The following is a 21,226-nucleotide window of genomic DNA, read 5'->3' on the forward strand; positions in this document are numbered from 1 at the left end:
CGGAATGACGTCCTTGACTGCTACATCACCTGGCATGCTTTTTCTTTCTACACCACCTTATTCAATGATTGCCGCACTTTAACCGTCTCGTCTACGCAGTAACAGCTGCTCACCAAAGTGTCTCGGCGTGGGCTAAATTTAATGGCTGTCACGGGCAGCAGGAGCAGACGCAGGCCTGCTGGTGTAAACAGCAAACCGAAGCCAGGAGGGGAGGGGAGGGGATCCCTGCAGAAGGAAAGCGGCAGGACACGGTGGTGGGATGCATTCATCTTCTGGGTTACACAAGGACAAACGTGAAGATGGTGACGCATTAAGAGCTTTGCGTTAGCATCGCAAGTATTTCATATTGTAGATGCAGATGCTAATTAACAAGCTGCAGTGTGCAATTCTTCTGAACGGCGACACAAGTCTGTGCTAAAACTAATTCGAATACTCTATCTCAATACTGCATTTACAATTTAATAAACTCTTTCTGCTGTGGTCAAATCCTAAATAGACAGCATAGTCCCATGTTTTTCCTTCAGTGAAAAATTGTTTTTGTAATGGTAGAAAGTACAACGTGCCTCATGTTCTGTTTCAAATGTAATTACATTGAGTTGTTTTTCACTATTGGAGGAAAATGGGTTGAGAGGAATCGCTAAAGTGGACACAATCCACTCTTCGACGCAGCCAACCTCCTATTTAGTCTTATTATTAAATAATGGCAATTGGATTACTATTATCTAGGGTCAAAATTCTTAATAGCAGAGCGGAAATATTTTTGATAACATCGATATAGTCTAAATTGTCATGTAAGTGTAAAAAGAATGTTTCATTTTAAATCATATGCAGGCATTAAAACATATATGAACACCTTTAACTCTGATGAGAAATTCATGAATGTCTTTCACATTTGGACATTATCAACTGTCTAACAACAGTTAAAAATAAGTTACCATGGGCAAAAAAAGGGAAGTGTAGAGGCAAGTGAAGAGGAAAAGATAACTGCTGGTGAGGTGCTTGAAATAAAGACAAAACCAAGCTGAACTAAGACACACTTGTAAGCAGCCAGGTCAGAAGTGTGCGGCGCTTTCTCCATATTTGGGCCGATATGCTCATCATTATATTGCACATTTACTTTTTGCTATCAATGGTGGCAAACATCTACATTCAGGCTTCATATTGGGAAAACTTAGTGCTTCATTAAGCTTATGAATGAACAAAAGGGAACATGTGGTCAACACAATCTTGTACTGGTTGACTGGTAATCGCAGGGCAACAATGAGGCGCATTAAATGACTTTCCGCATTTAAACACACCTGGCAAGTGACTTCAAGAGTCTGGACCGGTCAAGAGTTCTTGCGAGTCTGTTTGGCAGCGTGAAAGAAACGGCTCACAAGACAACATGAGAGTTTCACTTCTAATATTAGAGAAGTAACCGAATGCTGGAGTTAAAATGAAGTCATGCCAAAATGAAGAAGGCTCCGTTGTGTTTTGGAAACCAACTGGGGGAAAAGTCACACAAGCCATCACCACATTTATATATATATAAATTTCAAATACTTTATTTAACCAGACACACAGTTTAAGAAAGAGTAGACGAGGACACAAACTTATAGTATATAACTTTTTGACACGCCAATAAAAATGTGTCCTTATTGTCTCCAGTCATTACTACATGTTATACCCATGTACAATTTAGAAGTAAAACCATTTTCAAGTGAGAGCTATCAATTTTATTCACATTTAATTGTTACTCTGTGGAAATCTGACTGAATCAGAAAAAGATGTGGTGCAATAAATGCATCCTAGTCAAAGGCAATATCCCCAAACTGGCCAGGTTTCTCCCTTTCTTATGGAAAAAGTGCATTTTAAACAAACAAATCCAGTTTTAAAAAATGAGTAAGGCAGCAAAGTTTGCAACTCAAAAATTAAAAAAAAAACAAACAAACAATTCCGAATACTCCAGTTATTAAAAAAGTTCTTACCAAAAATCTAAAAGGAATAAGGACACCTCCCAGCTCACAGCGAAGCACGGACCTCGGTACCAGTAGCAGACTTTCAGATCGGACGACATTAAGAAAACGAAGGCATTCGGGCTGAGACAGCAAAGAACTAATCTCACCATAACAATTCCCTTCACCCTCTGTTGGCCACACTAACACCACACGGGCTGATGCGTGCCAAGTCCACTCACCCATTCACAGAGTCGACCCACTCTGGATGCAAGTGTGCAGGCAACCCGTTTCGTTTGCCCGAGATTGCTAACATCGGGAAGTACGACAGCGCTGTCGTACAAAAGGCACTTTGTGACTAATCATCCGTCAGCCAACGTCGAAGGAACTCTAGGTGTGCACGTATGCATTTTTCCTCGCAGTCCATCCATTGCGTCGTGTTCGGGTTGTAGGACCCTCAGTGATTTGAAATGTGATGGTTATTCTGCGGAGGACCCAATAATCCTAGCCTCTGCTTGTGCTTCCTCTGCTCGGTCATCTGTGGAGGACACACAAGCATGTGGTGGCGCGTTACTTTTTACACAAAGTTGACGTGATAAAAACAATAGCAGGGATCAGCTGCTTGATGTGACAGCCATGACGCCATACGGAGGTTGTTGTTGTTGTTTATTTGAAGCGCCAGGCTCCGCCGACATATCTGTCGCAAGAGGAACAAGGACAATCCTGTGACCGGGATCACATGCCACGGAGGCAGGTGACGGGAGCGATCAGTCACACTTGCGTCAGTGTAGTCATCTGCACGGCCCGAGGCTAACTTTTAACCTGTCAAAGGTCTGAAATCTGGATGGAGAAGTTGGGGTTATATTTGGGGCATTTGGTTGGTGGGTGCTGGTATAGCAACAAAGAATTTTAACGTTTGAATTTAAAGAGCAAGTGTGAAGTAAGATCGACCCATCGGATTTTGACTAATAAATCCATTTTAAGAATATTTTCAATGCAAACGTCCGAGATTCAAAATTGGACTCATAGCAACACCAATGCTTTTGTTCGGCAATCGCCGATATTCTTCGGGAATGGCGTCACATGAAGAACCACGAGCTGCCAGTCGCCATTGTAAGGCAATGCTTCTCAATTGACGCAAAGATAATAATCCCAGCCTATTTGTTTTACTATTCTTCCAATCTCGATGAGTCTAATCTTCACTCCATTTTCGGTGTTCTGCCCGTGCGAATCGTCCTACCAGAGATGATTTGACAGCAACACAATATTTTCGGTCTCCCGAGCATCTGGCTCGCACAAATATGGTCCAATGAACATAATTCAGACAAGCTCCTCTTCCTCCAACTCTTCAGTATGTGAATCCCCTCAGATGCGTTTGATATTTCACTTTGCGAGTCCATTTCTGACTGGCCTTGGAATGACGTCACACTTCCGGGTTTGTTGCTCGGCAGAATCTCACTTCGGGAAAACGATTAGCTTGCCGAATTTAATGTATTTTTTCATCCTTTATAATTTGTATTATGTGTGATTACTTTATTTGGAAGGATTAAGATTTTAATTTGTCGTTTTCTGAACTTGTGACGTGCCTAAAGTCAGTGATGCTGTGTGTTACAAATAGAGCATGAAAGAGAATAGAAAGCCTTTGTTGTTAATGTTTGGCCACATATTGTAGACAGACCAGCGTCAGGACTAAAGAGGTGGCGGGGGGAGTATCTGGGTATACGGTGAATTGCCAGTATTTCATTGGTGCTACGTGATTTAATCGACATTGCCTAAGACTGCAAAGTCTGTGAAGTTAGACCAGTGGTTCTCAAATGAGGGTACACATACCACATGAAGGCACTTCGGGGGCCACGAGGGCACAAGTCAAAGACTCTCACAAAATGCAAAAACACTCAGCTCAGTGTAACAATGCAATAGTTGGTGTCGGTGACAGTTGGTAAGGTTATCAAATATTAAATATATTTTTAAGATTCATATGGGATAATTTTTTTCACCACAAATCTTTATTAATCATTGAGTGAATGATTTAGCTATATCTTTTTATTTCCAAATAATGCTTGAGATTCCACGACAAATGGAGTTTGAAAGTTTAATAAAACAGACTCTGATGGAACAGCACTCGGTTTAAAGTATTTTCTTTTTCAGCAAACGCTGCTTTGTGCTGGCTAGGGGGTACATAGCTGAAAAACTACTTGACGGGGGGGGCGTTTGAAAAAAGGTTGCAAACCACTGAAGTAAACCATGCCAGAAGGTGGGCGGGGCCTTAAGAGAAAATTAAATCACAGCAACGCAGCAACAGTACCATTAAAATCGCATTCTGGAAGGGGGCATTTGTGTTTGGTCTTTGAGAAGTGAGGCCACTCAGGATTTCCTGTGACCTCTTGACCCGCTTATGTTCAAAACGGTGAATGGTAATCGTCAGACGAGAAGAGTACGAAAACGGCTCTTTACCTGCTCCTTGAGCTCAGACAGCTGGGCCGAGAGCAGCGCAACCAGCGTGACAGTGCTCTCCAGTTTTTCCTGCAGCGATCGCATCTCATTCTGCTCGTTATCCCCCTCCTTGCTCACCAGAGACATGGCCCTCATTCGGGGGAACCACTCCAAGTTCTTTTCCTGAAAGATGAAGGAGAGATAGGATGTGAGAGGAACTGTGAGGATGAAGTGAATAACGTTCAAAATAGAGCTGAGTCAGAATGTCAAGGAGCCGGCAGCGGCGGCAATTTTGGCACAGTCAGCCCCAAGCAGGGTGTGATTCGGGGGGGGGGGGGGGGGGGGGGTTTACAGCGCTTCGGCCGGACTGCAGTGGAGAAGTCAACATGGAGGTGTTCGTAACTGACAACGACTTTTAATGTAAATCATCCTCGAAGAACGGAAACTGCACTTTGCTTCGCACTTGAGCGTGAAAAGCCTTTCTGGCTCAGGGCTGCGGTCAATCGTGGTCATACAGACACTGACTAATAACTAGCATTTGGATGTGGAGATGAGTCATTGTCCTCGATCAGGAACTCAAATTAGAATTGAGGGTTATTGTTTATGAGTGTGTAATCTTGCATGCAAAAGAGACATTTGTGGTGTGGAAATTGACACGATTACGAATGTGAGACTGTCGCCGAATATTTTGGAGTGTTTTCTTTTCATCCAAAACATAAAAAGGTATTTTGTTATTCAGATTAAAATAAAAAGCCTAAAAATAAAACCGGGAGAAGCATATTTTTCCACTGGGGGAGCAATAATGAGGACATGTGGTAGATAAAAAAAAAAAGGATGGTGTTTTTTTTTCTTTTTCATAATTGGATAGAACATAAATGCTGATGCTTTTGCTGTATAGCAGTATCACACTTTTTTGTCCACAATTTAATCCTATTTTGAGTAGTTCAACATTTCAGAATCATTTTTGGGTACAGAAAGGTAAAACTGTTGTTGAATGAAGCACAACCTTTAAGCGCACAATTGCATTTTGCAAATTGTAAGTGAAAATAAGGGTTGTATAAATTATGGCAACAGGCCACATTTGGTCTGAGCTGTTTTTTTGTTTGTTTGTTTTTTTAAATCTGAACTGCTCAGCATTTACATAAGAACAGTCAATTACAAGAGTCCTTTCATATTTGTTACCTTTATTTAACTTTTTTTTTTCAAAATTGTTTGATTAGAATGTTTTTTTTATTAATATTTATTTCAATAATTTCAGATATTAACCGAATATTATATTAAGTCAGAGAAATGGGTTAATAAATATAATAAACATGAAAAAAGGCTTGGCAAATTATTCATATTTAATAAACTGTCCCCCTCAAGAAAATATTATGACTGTGCCAACCGGTTGGTTTCATAACTCAACTGTGCCACTTGAGCAAAAAAATAAATAAATTAAAAAATAAAAAAATTTAAAAAAAAAGGTCCTCTCTTGCTCAACTTGTCTGACTTACCCCCGCCCCCAACATAAAAAGTCACAGAGGAAACTAAAACAAGCCACTGGCATTACCTAATGGACTTGGACCTGCGATGCAAAGTGTGCCTGTGTGTACATGTGTGGGCGTGCATCTGGATGAACGTGTCGTGGGTGAGAGACATTGCTTCATGCAGACAAACTGTCATCAGCTGATCTTGTGTAATATTTCTTGGCCACTTGTGATAAGAATGGCTTAAATGGTGCCGTGAGTGGGATGGGATTGGCACCGCCGTGGCGTGTTCTGTAGGAGGGGTGAGGTATTGTCCCACCTACGATTATATAAGAATACATCGCAGAAGTAAAAAAAAAAAGAAAAAAAGATGAACGCCTTAAAATTACTTTATGCGAGCAGCTTAAAATTTGCAGGATGTTTGATATTCACTTGACATTCAGTTCTCACACACTCGTACTCTGCATCATTGCTACTTTAGCGACATCATGTGTAGTCTATGTGGGAACATTTCAGTCAATCTGTGAAAAGATCGCAGCTGCAATTATTGTCACTTGAAATGAAAATACTTTAACTACGCTAACAGTTGAATTCCTCTGACCGTATACGTTAAGGACCACCCACAAATTCCCAAAACGAATATTCAGGGTGACATATGTGGCACATATCACCATCTATCAAATAAAACATTTTAGAGTTAGGTATTATTCTGACTGCTGTGTTATCTGGAAATGGTAGAGCGTTACACATCAAAATTGCTGATCTCTTTCAATACGGGAAACTAGATGGACTATGTCGTCAGGTAGATTCACAAAAATCAATGAAAACATTGTGTAGCTTGGACATAACTTGAAGTTTAGGATCAACTATTGCCGTAAAACGTTGTTGTACAACGAAAGATGTTCAGAAAATCTATCCATAATTGTTCTGAGAAGCAAGTGCAGGTTTGCAGTATATTCAGTAGAATATTGTCAAATTATCATTTTTTTTAACAGCAGGGGGTGCGAGGGGGGTGCGCAATTCTCAGCGTAATCGATGGAATAACCGATAGGATAATCAATTCAATGAAGATTTGTTTCTGACTGCCCTATTCAGTCTGTCATATTTCAGAATTGTGCAGTTACACCTTATTATATTTATTTTCTGACATGTATTACAGTTTGGAACGTTAGAAAAATGAAGCAAGTGTCACAATGCAGCAAAAATGCTGCAGGGTCAATAAAGTGTATTTAAAAGTCTTAGATGGCCACAATAATGTGACTCAGATGGGACAAACATCAAAACCGGTCCTTCCAGATTTTAAAAAGGCTACTGCACTTTTCGGATGAAAGTTGCAGATTCAGTACAAAACTGCAAATTCCGAGGTTTTCTTTTTTTTTTATACTTTAATAAGGTGTTAGACAGTTACCAATCAATTCAATACTGAAGTATGGCTGTAGGCAATCTGAAGATTTGCATCTGCCTTTTTTTTGCTTTTCATATCTACTTAGCGCCGTTTTGCCTGAATGGATAACAGTAGCTTCACTGTTGATCCACTGATCAATTTCAACACCTAAATGAGCATGCGTTTACAGATTTCCCTGTGCTCCTCATGGTCCTCGCCATCCCATCAATGTACACACTGTACTGTACATGCGGGAAATGCAAAGAAATATTTGACCAGACTCTCAGGAGCCTCAGGTCAAAACAACACTGAAGAGCGCAGCTTTAGGAATTGACTCACCAATTCAAAAATGGTTTTAAAAACGAAATTATACATTACGAAACAGTATGAAACACTTTCTTGAACATTTTAAAAGGAAAGCAGAAAGTTGTACACCTTTGATAGATGTATAGAAAAGAAAAAACACCCCAAAAAATTAAAGACAAGAAAAAATATAAAAAATTTAAAGGATAAGCCAATAAAAATGCCAGGATTAGAACATGATCGGTAGGAGCAGGAGGCAATTCTGAGTGTAATTGGGTCTTGCATGACATCCTGCCAACATAAGAGCATCTCATGTCATTAATGAGTGAACATGGACCATCGAAGTTTTGTGTGTTGAGAGTGGCGGCAACAATGGCAACTCAAACTCACACTTGATCTGACAGTTTTCTCAGTTAATCTTTCCTTCTCCCCCTCGCACTCACACACGCAACATGCGTGTACCACCACATGTGTGCGTGTGTGTGCGTTGTAGGGTAAATGAAAGGCTCATAATACGACAATGTGTTTTGTGTGCGGATATGTGTGAGTGAAAGGGACAGGAGAGCACGTGCTTGGCAGGCTGAGCTATTAGCAGGCCACTTGAGATGGGTTATGTAACTCGGCTGATGCAGTACATGCTGAGTAGCTTCTGTCCTTTTACACGCAAACAACCAGCATTTGTGCAGATGCGCACACTCACTATATACACTGATTAATGATGCTTTAAAAAAAAAAATAAAAAATCTGTGTATAATATCAATGCATGTGTGGACTGAAACTTTTTCTAACACGAGGCAAGATGTGGAGCCAACTTGTAATGCGTCAATACATTCAAGGTAAACCCTCACCTACAACCTTGACAAAACATTTATTGTATATTTGTATATCTCAAATTTCCCCATTGTGGGACTAATAAAGGACATCTTTATCTTTTTATTTATTATAAAACCCAGCCAACAACTAAACATTATATACTGTACACATGATTTTACAGATTATGTTAAATTGAATCTTCCAGGTGGTGATGTTGTGGTTTGGACGCGACAGTCCAGAATGTGACCTCAACAGTATCAACTAAAGCCGAACGATTTATCGTTTTATGACCAAAATCGCAATCTCAAGCAACACAATTTCGAGATCGTCAAAGCTTTTTTTTTTTTTTAAAGGCTCACCCCACGCTCACAAATCAGCGGCATATTACATTAAACAGGTCACAAGAACCAGCGCTGAACTAGTTAAAAAAAAAAGCGTCACATGTACATCAAGCTGACGCCCGTACTCCGGAATTATTTGCGGCTAGTTGAATGTTAGGCACATAAAACGACATTAAATAAGACGACAGCTACATTAGCAATTTAGCAGACAATCTCAGACCGGAACACGTAAACGGGTGACGTCATCATGGTGAACAGCTTAATGTCAAATGTGTATTTTATATATTTATAATCTCATCAATGTTTTTAACAAAATCAAAGTTAATCCCAAATGAGCTAATGTGCCTCGAGGCTTTATTTCAATCCATTAACCGCCTGTAACACTTTTAGCTGCCATTACCGCCTTCACGTTCTGGTCTTTGTGTCAGTGTTGCAAGTTGCACTGATGCTAATAGACTGGACTGGGTTTAATTACTATATAACTACACTCAATCCCTGAGGGCTAACGCAGCAGACTACCTTAGCAACGAAATCGTGTCTCTTCTTCTGAAATGTAAAAGCAGAAAGAGATGATACTTGGCACAGGCCTGGAGGCTCAGTCTCTCTTTTGATTGTGATGCTGCAGTAGAGGCGTATAGGTCTACACCTCATTATACGGTACGTCCCATTAATGAAGGTGGTGCAAAATGCAAATGCACTAGGAAAAAAGAAACTGAATAGATTGTGAAACCTAACAAAATTGAAAGATTGTCTGTGGTTACTAGTGAGCATCTTATTTTCTGGTTCACTGAAAATGATAAGACATTAGGAGTGGATGGATGAGAGTGACTGTAAAACAAAATGATTCTTTATAAGTCCACATTTTATCTACAGTAGATTTGCACCAATGGGTTGTGCAAACCCCTACCACACTTTGTGGAAATAGGTTGCATAGTTTCCACAGAGCTGGGCACTTGCCCCTTTTTTGACAGTCAATCCCCAGCCCTCGGACCACGATCTCTGTACCGTTCCGGCCTCGACCCTCCGGCCTTATTCATAAAACTTGTCGGGCCGCGAACACACGTAATGCCATTTTTAGAGCAGTGTTTGAAAGCATGTGGAATGGTTTCCGTGTGAGCATGCACTACTGACCGCTATCATCTGCGCAACGTAGCTTTCTGGACCGGTGTATTCGGTGGGATCCTTCACTCTCACCAGAACCAAGAAGTAAAGGTAATGCCACATATTGTGCTCCGACATGATGTGCTCTTCAAAGGACACCGTCTTGTTGTCAAATTTGTCCCTTTCCAAACCTGAAAGGTATTGTCTCATCATTCATACAATTTCTTGCAAGCAAAACCTCATCTCTTACACTATTATTTGTATGCACATGAATTCTACACACCACAGATGAAACAGGTGGTTTTCAGGATCTCCTCCTTCCTTTGCTTCTCACTCCTCAAATCAGCAAAGGTGTCAATGATTACGCCAAAAATGAGGTTGAGAACAATGATGATTACAACAAAGAAGAACAGCAAGTCGTAAACCACGCGGGCAGCAAACAGCGGTTCCTGGATAGGCCATTGACATGCAAAATATAGAGAAAAATGCAAATTAGCCAATCAAACTCAAATGTCATCTGCGTACAGCACAAATGTGTCCTTATCTGACCTCTTTGGAAGGTCTTCTCAGGATATCGCCAACACCACCACCATTACGTAGTCCTTGGTTCAACACGGTGATAATGCACATCAGGAGCGTGTCGCACACTCTCTCCGTTCCCTCTTCTTCAACTAGAAACACACAGGCAGCAAGCGGCGAGTATGACAGGAAAAAACTGAGAATAACAATTGTGCCATGTCATTAATGTAAAATATTACTATATTAAATTTTTTAAATAAATAAATAAATAAAAAATATATATATATATAAATATATATATAATATTTTTTATGTATTTTTTTAATAGGAATATGTTCTATGCATGCCGACATGCACACACACACATTGGCTAAGTCATTACCTGAGCCCTGAGCAACAGTGATGTCATTCAGTCGACAAAAGTGACAAAATGCGCGGCCCCTGAGGTGGCTAAAAATGGCCGGATTTTGCTGCTTAACTCGTACTCCGCAAACGTGAAATTCATCAATATGCCGTGTTTAAACAAGTGAAAGAAATTATTGCAAACACTTTTTTGACATTGACTTCCTCTTTGAAGGGGACATATTGTGGGAAAAAAATTTTTTTTTTTCATTGCTTGAACTGTATACAGCTAGTTGGGTCTCTAGAGCGCCTGCCCACTTATTATCTGTGAAATGAAACAACCAAGTACATCTTTGGTTACTTGCCTATTTCTATACTGCAAAGATCTAGAGTTACTTTCAGTGTTCAAGACGTGCTACATACACACAGTGTAAATGTATTAACAACTCAGCGAGTTGACTGCCAAGCCTCCCTAGTCCCAGTTTCCACCTCCAGTCCTCATTGTATCAGAATCCAAACATGCCATTGGCCCAGTAATACATGAGGCAACCCTAAGGGATGGTTCACATTTCTACGAGACCGGTCGCCCCACTTAAAACAGTGATTTTCAACAAGACAAACAAACAGGGGTGTGTCAAGTGTTCTTTAGTTCAAACTCCTTGGAGTATTTAAACGTAAATCATGTCACAGATTTGTAGTTTTGACAGCTGGGAAGTGTTTTCACTTTTGTAGTGGATGATTTGATTCAGATCTCAGCAGACTCATGACTTGATTATGAAAGACACATCACAGTAATAGCTAGCAACGACATGACTTAAGATCAAATGAACTCCCACATAACATCAAACAAATCAGAAACGAGCGCGCCAAAAATTGTTGTTTAACGAGGATGAAAATGTCACTGAACCAATAAATGTTGAGTTGATTGTAACAATGACCGCTGAGGATGAGGATCAGATGACGATGAGAATGGATGGGCTCACGTGTGTGGGGATTTAATGCAGGTGAGCCGGGCAGATGAGTCATCTCCTTTGCCACATCAGATTTCTTTGTGTGAATTTCTGTGTATATGTGTGTGAAAGAGGGAGAGAGCGTGCGTGCGTGCATGAGTGTGTGTGTTTGTCTGTCACTGATTGACTGCGACGGTACTGTTCTGCTGAAAGTAGTGTTCGGATCTCAGTCGATCCAGAAAATCTTTCATCCGTCATTGTAGAATATAGAAAAGGGCTTGTGAACGTTTCACAGCAACAACAACAACAACAAAAAGAAAACAACCAAAACTTACCCGCAGCAGTTTTAATGGAAACAGGGCATCTCTCATTTATACATGATTCTTCCACAATTGATTTAGCGAATAATTGTCCATGTCCTACAAATGAAAAAAAAAAACATGTTAACAAAATGTGCAAATGCTACTGTGTTAACTTTGGCCTTTCTCTTTTGAGTTCAAAGTGTATGTTCTGCCTGGGCTTTTAGTCCAGTGCTTCCTCCCACAGTCCAAAAGCATGCACGTATGCAAGATTGAACAAATACTAAATTCCCATCCGTGCGAATGTGAGTGTGAATTCCTATGTGTCTATATGTGCCAGCCTGTGATTGACAGGTGATCAGTCCAGGCTGCATCCAGCCTCTCACCCAGCAAGCTGCGATGGGCCCAAGCCCAAATGGCATTGGAAACAGATGCAAAGTCAAAGAATTTTCCGAAATGAAATGGCTTCTAAAATCGGCCTCTTTCTAATCAGTGCTGGTAATCAGAAAGATGTATGATTATTATGTAAACAGCAGCTGCTGGGTGGGCGGATGTCGAAGTGCGTCTTGAAAAAACCTGAACAAATCAATTGCACGGCAGTAGCTCAATTTGAATATAATCATCTCAAATGAAGGGAGCGGCCCTAGTTAGGAGACAGATGAGTGGTGGTGAGGTGCAGCGGTCAAAGCCATGGCTTGGCAGCTGTTCGGACACTGACAGGATTCTGCAGCTTTGCGCCTCAGTTCGCTCTGAGCCAACGACCACAGAACCATGAGCGCCGCCGCTTACATAACCTGCCACTGCTGCGTGTGTGTCTGCGCGCTGCTCGGCAGTACACAGCATGGCGCGGCCACCAGGTTATGCAACAGGTGCACGTGCTTGCTGGTTGTCTCTCCTGACCGTGCGATGCTTGCAGCCACAGCTCATTAACACACCCACACTCTGCAGCGTTTTCAAAACATGTGTCAGCGAACACACTGTTCATTTTCAAGCTTTATGGGGAACGATTGTTTTAAAATACGGAATGGGTCTTTGATTTTATTAGTAATGATGTTTGACTACACAGGGCACTTATTTTAATGGAAATTGCGGGGCATTAGAATAACATTTTGCTTTAGTTACTTTAGAAAAAAATGGTGTGCCATTATTGTTACATTAAACCCAATATCGACATGTTCATGATACCGCACCATGAATGCTGCGCAATAAAACGATCAGGTTACAATAAAAAGATCAGCTCAAAATGCAAAAAATAAAGTGGGAGTAAATAATTAGCAAATAATTCAACATTGATACATATACAAAGATACACACAAACACGCACGCACACATACACACAATCATCTCTCAAGTGAGTGATGACTGCTCACCTGATGCAGGTAGACGGTCAACCTCCATGCGGAAGTCATCTTTGAGGAAGAGGAAGCCAATGATTGAGAAGAAGTAGACAAGAAAGATGGCCAGAACTGCGGTCAGGATAATAGAGCGTCCATTCCTTGTCACACTCTTTATGACATTAAGCAACGTTTCCTCTCTGATTACCAAGTCAAAGAGCTGTTAGGGGAGATTGTCACAATGTATTTAGTTAGCCGCTACACTTTTCTTGCGTTCAACGGGTCAATTGGGATATCTTACCAGAAAGCTGTAAAAGAACTCGTGCACAAAGAGACCCAGAACACAGATAAGCGCGTAGCCCAGGTGGTAGATGAAAAGCATGTCCATAACGACAGCTTTGTAACCGCGGGTGAACGTGCCTTGGTTTCCCACAAAGCTCACCAAAAAAACTAACTTGTTGAACAACTGGAAGAGCAGACAAGAAACGTGTCAGATAGAAGACACAAGAACAATTCAAGTCTTTGGCCACTTACATTAACGGTGCCCAGTAGCAACAAAGCAGGGCCGAGGCCCATGGTGTAAATTGCGCGTAAAATGAGGAAGACCAGAAAGAAAAGGATGCCCCACGGTTTGGGTAGCACTGGAAGTAAAGCAATGGAAGCTACCAATGCTGCCCACAGCAACACACAGTTGAAGGCGGATAAGATCCCTGTGGAGAAAAAAAAAATTTGTGAATGGACAGGACATTGGCGTCTGTCTCTCGCCCATGAATTATTCAGAGGAACGTTTTAATTCAGCACAACGCAGTTACACTTCCAAATGTCGTTAGGAAATGTCTCACAAACATTTAATGGGAAACTCTTTTTAATGATTGATTATAACAGTCACTCAAACTTTACCTTATGTGTGCACTGTGCACCCATTACGATATGAACAGCATAACAATAAGACACAAAATAAATTCTGTAATATACAGAATTATGAGAAAGACAACAATTACAGAGTTTGAATTCCGCATTTGGCTTTGAGCCTGAAGACAGGATCAGAATTGACAGAGACTGTTTGCAACATTAGACCTCCAAATTTAAGGGGTTCCACGCTGGACCGGACCTTTTATGAAGGTTTGAGCACATAAATAAATCCTGGTGTGGATCAAACAAGAGGACCAAGACACACTTCTGAGGTGGTCTCGTCCGCTTCCAAACGGATTGTGGTGTGGTTTGCTTCAGGTGTGAATATAAAACACTGCCTGTCCACACAATCTACAGGATACATGCTCCTTTCTGGGCGTAACAAGCCACCATAGTCGGTCGGGTATCGTGGAAAAAAATAAGCCCTTCACTGCTGCTTTTGCAAGCGTTTTGCAGCTCTAGCTAGCCAAATATGATGAGCAGGAATTGCAGCACGTACGACTTCCACATTTTCCGGGTCTGTGTGCTGTATGCCGCCACAATTTCTTTCCAATGGAAGTACCGATACTGATGGGTTCACAGAAAACAGTTCACTTGCAAAAAAAAACGGTGTGAGGGCGAACATCACCAAACAAACAAAAATTAAGTCGCCTTTTGGTCCGAAGCAAACAAGCGGACCTTGCAACTTTTCTGGTGTGAAAAACACCCAAATAATTTCATACTCAGATATCAATTCCTCACCTTCATCTCCATCATCTCCAAATGGGTAGAATACAGCCACACAGATGTTGAGCAGGCAGGCCAGGTAGAAGGAAATACTCCCCCAGTGAGATATATGGCGTGAGAACCAAAACAAAGCCTTATTTTCTGCATATTAAAAAAAAAGCATAAGAGAAAAGATATGAAAAAATCTTAAACATAGGTTTTATTCTTCAAATACATTTTTTAAATGAATTACAATGCCCGATATTCACTCAGTAGGAAAGTCAAGGGTTATTTTTTTTAATAATAATTTGTTGGTTGGTCAGTGAGCAGAATTTTTTCTGGATTGAGGTGCCGATTCTTTATTCCTTACAACTGAGTTTCACATTTTGTTTTCAATTCCTTTGGGATTTGTGCATTCACTTCTTACATCTCAAAGTGGACTGACTTAGTCTAGTTTTGGTCAAGCTACAGGAGTGTACATTCGAGGTTTGTCACAATCCCTCAATGAACCACAAAAAATTCACTGCACAATTCATCCTGACGCTGACAACCAAAATGATAAAACCAATCATTTTGTAATGCTACCTAACAAACAGGTGGACAGAAGACAAAAGAAACATGAAAGGGGCACAATTTTTCACAGTGTGGCAAAATGCAAAGACTCACTTCGGATTTTCTTCTGCCAACTCATCTCATTGTAGAGATTGTCAAACTGCTGAAAGAAGTCATTAACCTTGCTGCCCTGGTCATCTCGTTCAGTGGTGGTGAACACGCGCATTTTCGACTCCTGGGTCAAGTACTCGCAGATGTTGGGAACAGGAAATACAATCTGCTCCATGGTACGATCATGACGCACAATCTGGCAAATGCAATGGTATGTAATGTAAAGATTTGATTTGGTACATTCAGCGAGGAAAATTGCAAGCAATAAGACCAAGTTCTCACCTCAATTTGAGCTGTGTGATTGGCATAGTATTGCAGGGCATCGTCCCTTTCATCATTGTCAGGGTCCAAGCTTCCTCCAGACCCCAAAGCTGAACCTGGCCTCAGACTCTGCTGCAGGATCTTACTGTGTCGAGCCAGCTGGGAAGAGGAAATAAAATACAATTGTTTTAATGTTGATCGGGAATTAATTCGTGATTATTATAATGAACGGGACCATGCAACATCCATTGATGCGAAAAAACGACTGAATTGTTACTGTGTCCATTTTTACATTAAATGTGTAGCACATTGTTGAAAGCAAACATTTACTGTTTGCATGATGTTGTTATTTTAATGCCAGCCATTTCCACAAGGGGAATTCCAGGGTTTTTTTTCTGAATTTTTGCAAGACCAACAGAATATTGTGTTCTAATGCTATCAAAACGTGGAGCTATGACGCAAAAAAAGACAAAAACGTATAAATACGTCTTTGGGAGGCGGAGACTACGTTTTTGAAAATGTACACGTATGTCTTGTGGATTGAATGAGTTAAAGAGCCAAACCAGTGCCAAAATGCGGTTGTTTTCCCTTTCCAGTTATGCTTGTGTTATCGTCACTATTTAGCCACGTGAAGGAATCACAATATTATGCTCAGGTAGACACATGATGACACGTCCATTAATTTTCTATGTCGGTCATCCGGTTTAGGTTTGCAGGAAGTTGGAGCCAATCAGAGCCGATTTCAGGCAAAAGCCAGATATGTAGTATAAAGACAGACAACGATCACCACTGACATTCATAGCTGAGCGGGATCTGAATTCAAGCTGCTTTCACAGAAGTCAGGTGAGTGAACCACTAAAGTGACCCACCCAAAAAAAAAGTTGAAAATGTGATTTTATCTTATTGTTGTAACGACCCAAGTCAGCTGAGCCGTCCAAAATGTAGTCTGACGCTTAAATCTAAAGATACAAAGCTTAAGGCCTGCCCGACGCAATCTGCCTTTTCTAGCAGCCAAAGACAACATTCAAACAAACAATCCACAAAAGAGCATTTCTTTGAACAATTGAACAGTGAACACCAACAATGGATATTCACTCCAGCACGAACCATCGCACAACTCTGAAGTCAGTAGATCAGACAGAATGAAAGGAAATGAGACAATTGCTTGAGGTGACCGAAAAAAGAAATAAAAATACGACTCAGGATTTTCGGGGCCAATAACCGATTAATTAATTAAAGAGTATAGGAATGAAAAAGGATTCTTTCATCCTCCCATTTAGCAGAATCATGTGCAAAAAAGAAATGACTTGAAAGCAGTGGCGGGATGTGCATTTCACACGTAGGCCTCCAGTGAAGTTCTACTTGGCCCAACTTGAATAAATAACACCATTTATGACGGCACAGCTGGAGAAATAAAATACAGACACACTCACCTCAGCTCACAAGAGAGCTTTTTTTTTTGAAGGGTCCATCTTCAAAATGGCCTTGCAAATATATCTCAAATCAAACCAGACCAGACTGTGCCCATACGCACACACAAATACATGCGCTAGTACACGTTTACGTACCTACGCATGCTTGCAACCACCCCTGAAACTAAGAAGTCATCGTTTTTCGTACCATCATCCACAAGTCAAGGTTTCATGAAATAAAATGCACAAAATATCCAGAATTTTGCTCAACACACTAATAAATACAAAAAGGATGAAGTTTAAGTAAAAAAAAAAAAGAAAAAATCTATGATCTTAATTTACTAATGCCATTATATTTGCCGTTGCTGTCTACTTCTGTATTATGCGCTGATTTGAATTTGCTTGCTAACAACAAATCAGAGCAGGTGCCGTTTTGTAAACCATGATGAATTGCCCATTCGTTAAAACGTGTTTTAATTTGTGTTCTAATTTCCTGCTAATTTACGTATATTACAAATTTGGAGAGCACTTTGTCACAGTTCCGGCGGTTGTGAAATGCGCTATATAAATAGTCGTATTGTACTGTACATCGTGCTTTTCAAAGTATTGTAGCGTCTTTAAAAGACAACGTCAGATGTTCATTTAGTTATTTCCTTTTTTATTGTTCCAACATAGCTATTGTGAGCTGTAGCCGTCGCCAACTCTGAGCAGCCCGTTCCGTCATCATTGCGCACGGATATTCCGCTCTTCTCCATCCGCTCTCTCTCCTTCTCGCATACGCCTCCAGTCCATTTTGTTTCAGTATTTTTAATATGCTAATATTGGGTGGATGTAAGGTTTAACATTACTATTGCAGCTTTGCGTCTTTTCCCGTGCCGCGGGAGTTTCGGTCACTTCCGTTGTGGCTTTTGCAATCGCACTGTTGTTCAATGTTGTTGGGTTGTGGCTTTTGCAGTCGTGCCGAGGTTCAGTTTTGTTGTGTTGTGTAAATTTTGTGACCTCATGCTGCCCCTGTAAAGATCGATTCCCAAAGCTTCTCTAAGCATCAATATGGTTAATACTTCTGCTATTTGAGGCACTGTGTTTGCAGTGTGGTACCACAAAGAAAATTGGTACTGGTGCCGATTCGCAAAGTCACACAAGGACCCCATAAACAGCACAGCGGCTTCCCGTGCAGCAATAATATATTGACAAGTAGTGCCAAAATATCTCATTCGCGACCAAAATTCATTTGTGGCGGGAAACATTGCAAATGTTTTGCTCGATCAGCAGCCGATCACAAAATGTGCACGAGCTGCAAAATACCGATCCATTCCAACCAGATCTGTGTAAAGTCTACTGGTTACTAACCTGATGGGCCAGTATGTAAATGTTATGACCAACATCCAATGGCTTGATGTGGTCAAGAACACAGTCCTCATCCTCCTCACGTTCCAGCGCTTGGGCGTAGGCCTCTTTCATGACATCCACCTAAGGCACAGCAATTGGTCTCATTTTAAAATGGCATCTGGCAACGTGCAGTTTGGTTCACAAGCGACACAACACACATATACAGGATGGACACTCACAAGCTCAGTGGGTCTCATCTTGAAGAGAATTTTTTCCGCATTCTCGCTGTCATGGCGGCTCTCCATGATCGCCAAGAGCAATTTGGATGCATTATTCTAGAAAATATTTTTAACTCACTGAAATATTAAGCCTTAATCATTGTATTTTGTCAGGCGCATGATTTAGCCTCACCTTGAGCTCCAGCACCAGGTCCAGGCGGTTCTTCTCCAGGGGGTTGATAGAGTTTACAATCAGCGCAATAATGATGTCAATACCATTTGACTCATGTTTGGCTATACATGTCTGGAAACGGAAAAAGTAGACGATGACGCTCGGCTCGCATTTGAAAATAAAGTGAAGTTTTTAAATTGAATGCTGAAAGGAGGCTAAGAATGAGTCATACACATTACAAGCACAAGCTTTGTAATCTTCCAGACTTTAACAGCAAGACGCAATCAACTAATTTCAATGATGCGTAACAGTATCTCCATGTCTCAGTGGATCAAACCCAATCAAAGGGATGGTGAGCTATTATTTTAGATTCATCCCCTATGCTGCATAGTGGCACTCTTTCTGGGGAAAGATATGACATGTTGGCATGCATGGATGTTTATTATTATGTATAACTTAGTTGCATTTCATCTATCATCATTCACAATAGGCCTAGGTGATAATTCAAAATCGATATGCATCACGATGCACACGTCATCAATATCAATATAAAATGCCTCCAAATAATTGTTCGATAGCGCGTGTGTGTGGTGTTCTGAGTGGAACAAGAGTGTGGCATAAATTTGTTCAAATAAATGACCAGTGCACTCAGTACAGGTCTTGTAATAAGCATTTTCTTCCCTGCGGGTCCTTAATTCAAATCGTAAAAATGAAAAAAATAAACAGCTATAATAATTATCTTATATTTACACGCAATTTCTTATATATTTTTTTCAAATCATTTCTTATTTACTGCCACTCCATGTAAATTTTAGATAACTTGCTTTAAAAAAAATCAGAAAATAATTCAGGTATGGCTCTACCTGGTTTTCATGGCATGGACCCTGGCAGTACTCTGTGATTGTTTCCAAAGTTTGTCGAACCAGATCAACATTGCTCTCATTTATATAAAGGCCAAGTAGTCCAAGGCCTCCAGTGGTGCTCCCACAAATACAGTCCAGGAACTGAAGTGTCTCACACACTAGATTGTAGTTGGTCTTGTTGTTCTGTGAGCGTAAAAAGTTCTGCACACAGAGGAAATAGACTAAAGTCAGAGAGTAGTCAAATTCACAATAGAAGCAAATTTCCCGACAATGGCAAAGAGAGTACCTGCAGATCACAATTGTGGTTCTCACAGAGAAGCTGAAGGAACCGTAAGATGGGTTTCATAATAGTGATGGCTTGGCTCATGCGAGTCTCCTCTAAGGCCTCTTCAGCCCCTGTCACTTCACTGTTGTGGCACAAGGCTTCAAGATCGGGATCCAGCTCTTTTCGGAAAGCACAGAAAGCCTTAGAGGTCACAGACGAAGCCTCTTTAAGTTGCCCTCGCATGTCCTCCCTCATATGAAGTCCTGAGTCTTTCCCTTACAGCATGAATGAAAACGTAAAACAACACATTTCAATTGAGGTCACAAGGTTAGGAACAACTCAGCCTTGGCAAATGTATTCAGATCAACAGTGCGATAAAAAAATCAAAACATCACATCTGATTAATTTCTGGAGTGAACCAATGCGTGAGTATTGAAGTGAGTTGATACAATAGGCTGTTTGATAGGCTGTGGATGCAGGATGTCACATGGTCGCTGACATGTGACAGCGCAGATTGAGACCAACAGTCTACAGAGAGGTCAGCAAAGCAAAATTTTGGTTTCTCCGCAACTATTACAAATTGAGCGTCAGGACCACACATAGCGTATCGGAACATTTTTTTTTTTTAAGGAGCCTGTAGTTTTTCAGCAACTACAGTCCGTTTGTAATCTTAAACTTGTGAAAACACAATGCTTATGACACAACATGGTGGTTATTTATTTATTTATTTTTTTAAGTATGTCTGTACCTTTTCTGAATCCGACACCACCAAAGTCAGTGTCGTCATCCCTCTTCCTGCAGCTGAGCTCAAACATGTTGACGGACACCGTGGCACGGATCTCCTGCTGGGCCAAACGCATGCGGTCGTAGAAAACCTTAAAGAACCGCTCAGACTTCTTCTGCTTGTATAGTTGGCTGTAGAAGGAGTCCTTAGGGGAGGCACGCAAAATTCCACTTCAACTGTTTGTCACTCTTGAAGAGGAAATTGTTGTGTAAATCTATGTCAATCACCTGTATCTGCGTATTTCCGCCTTGCAGAAGGGCAATCCCCAGCAAGACACTCTCCTCAAACACTTGGTCATTCTTTGTGTTCACAATGAGGTCAATCACAAGCTCAGATGCTCCAACAATGTCCAGCTGACACTGGATCTCCATTACACTACTGCATGGCTTGTCAAAGTCTGCTGTGAGAGAACCTCCTGCA

General features: G+C 40.9%; 1 protein-coding gene across 2 annotated transcripts in view; it reads right to left on the reverse strand.

The window, feature by feature from the left end:
* Nucleotides 1-1,528: 1,528 nt before the first annotated feature.
* The window catches only part of itpr2 (inositol 1,4,5-trisphosphate receptor, type 2), a 66,226-nt gene continuing 46,528 nt past the window's right edge, over nucleotides 1,529-21,226 (reverse strand). For both annotated transcript variants that reach the window (XM_088297990.1, XM_088297989.1), the window contains exons 39-57: nucleotides 21,034-21,221; nucleotides 20,771-20,951; nucleotides 20,044-20,297; nucleotides 19,758-19,958; nucleotides 18,916-19,026; nucleotides 18,744-18,839; nucleotides 18,526-18,645; nucleotides 15,785-15,922; nucleotides 15,506-15,698; nucleotides 14,876-15,001; nucleotides 13,757-13,932; nucleotides 13,524-13,688; nucleotides 13,259-13,442; nucleotides 11,925-12,008; nucleotides 10,328-10,449; nucleotides 10,062-10,227; nucleotides 9,809-9,969; nucleotides 4,389-4,550; nucleotides 1,529-2,472 (exon numbers count right to left, since the gene is read on the reverse strand). In XM_088297990.1, coding sequence (XP_088154116.1) covers nucleotides 2,392-2,472; nucleotides 4,389-4,550; nucleotides 9,809-9,969; nucleotides 10,062-10,227; nucleotides 10,328-10,449; nucleotides 11,925-12,008; nucleotides 13,259-13,442; nucleotides 13,524-13,688; nucleotides 13,757-13,932; nucleotides 14,876-15,001; nucleotides 15,506-15,698; nucleotides 15,785-15,922; nucleotides 18,526-18,645; nucleotides 18,744-18,839; nucleotides 18,916-19,026; nucleotides 19,758-19,958; nucleotides 20,044-20,297; nucleotides 20,771-20,951; nucleotides 21,034-21,221 — 2,909 coding nt within the window. In that variant the 3' untranslated portion in view covers nucleotides 1,529-2,391. The remainder of the gene's footprint in view (nucleotides 2,473-4,388; nucleotides 4,551-9,808; nucleotides 9,970-10,061; nucleotides 10,228-10,327; nucleotides 10,450-11,924; nucleotides 12,009-13,258; nucleotides 13,443-13,523; nucleotides 13,689-13,756; nucleotides 13,933-14,875; nucleotides 15,002-15,505; nucleotides 15,699-15,784; nucleotides 15,923-18,525; nucleotides 18,646-18,743; nucleotides 18,840-18,915; nucleotides 19,027-19,757; nucleotides 19,959-20,043; nucleotides 20,298-20,770; nucleotides 20,952-21,033; nucleotides 21,222-21,226) is intronic.

This window comes from Idiotropiscis lumnitzeri, chromosome 6 (assembly GCF_059441095.1).
Source record: "Idiotropiscis lumnitzeri isolate Australia: NSW breed Sydney's pygmy pipehorse chromosome 6, RoL_Ilum_1.0, whole genome shotgun sequence".
In the NCBI taxonomy this organism is placed as follows: domain Eukaryota; kingdom Metazoa; phylum Chordata; class Actinopteri; order Syngnathiformes; family Syngnathidae; genus Idiotropiscis; species Idiotropiscis lumnitzeri.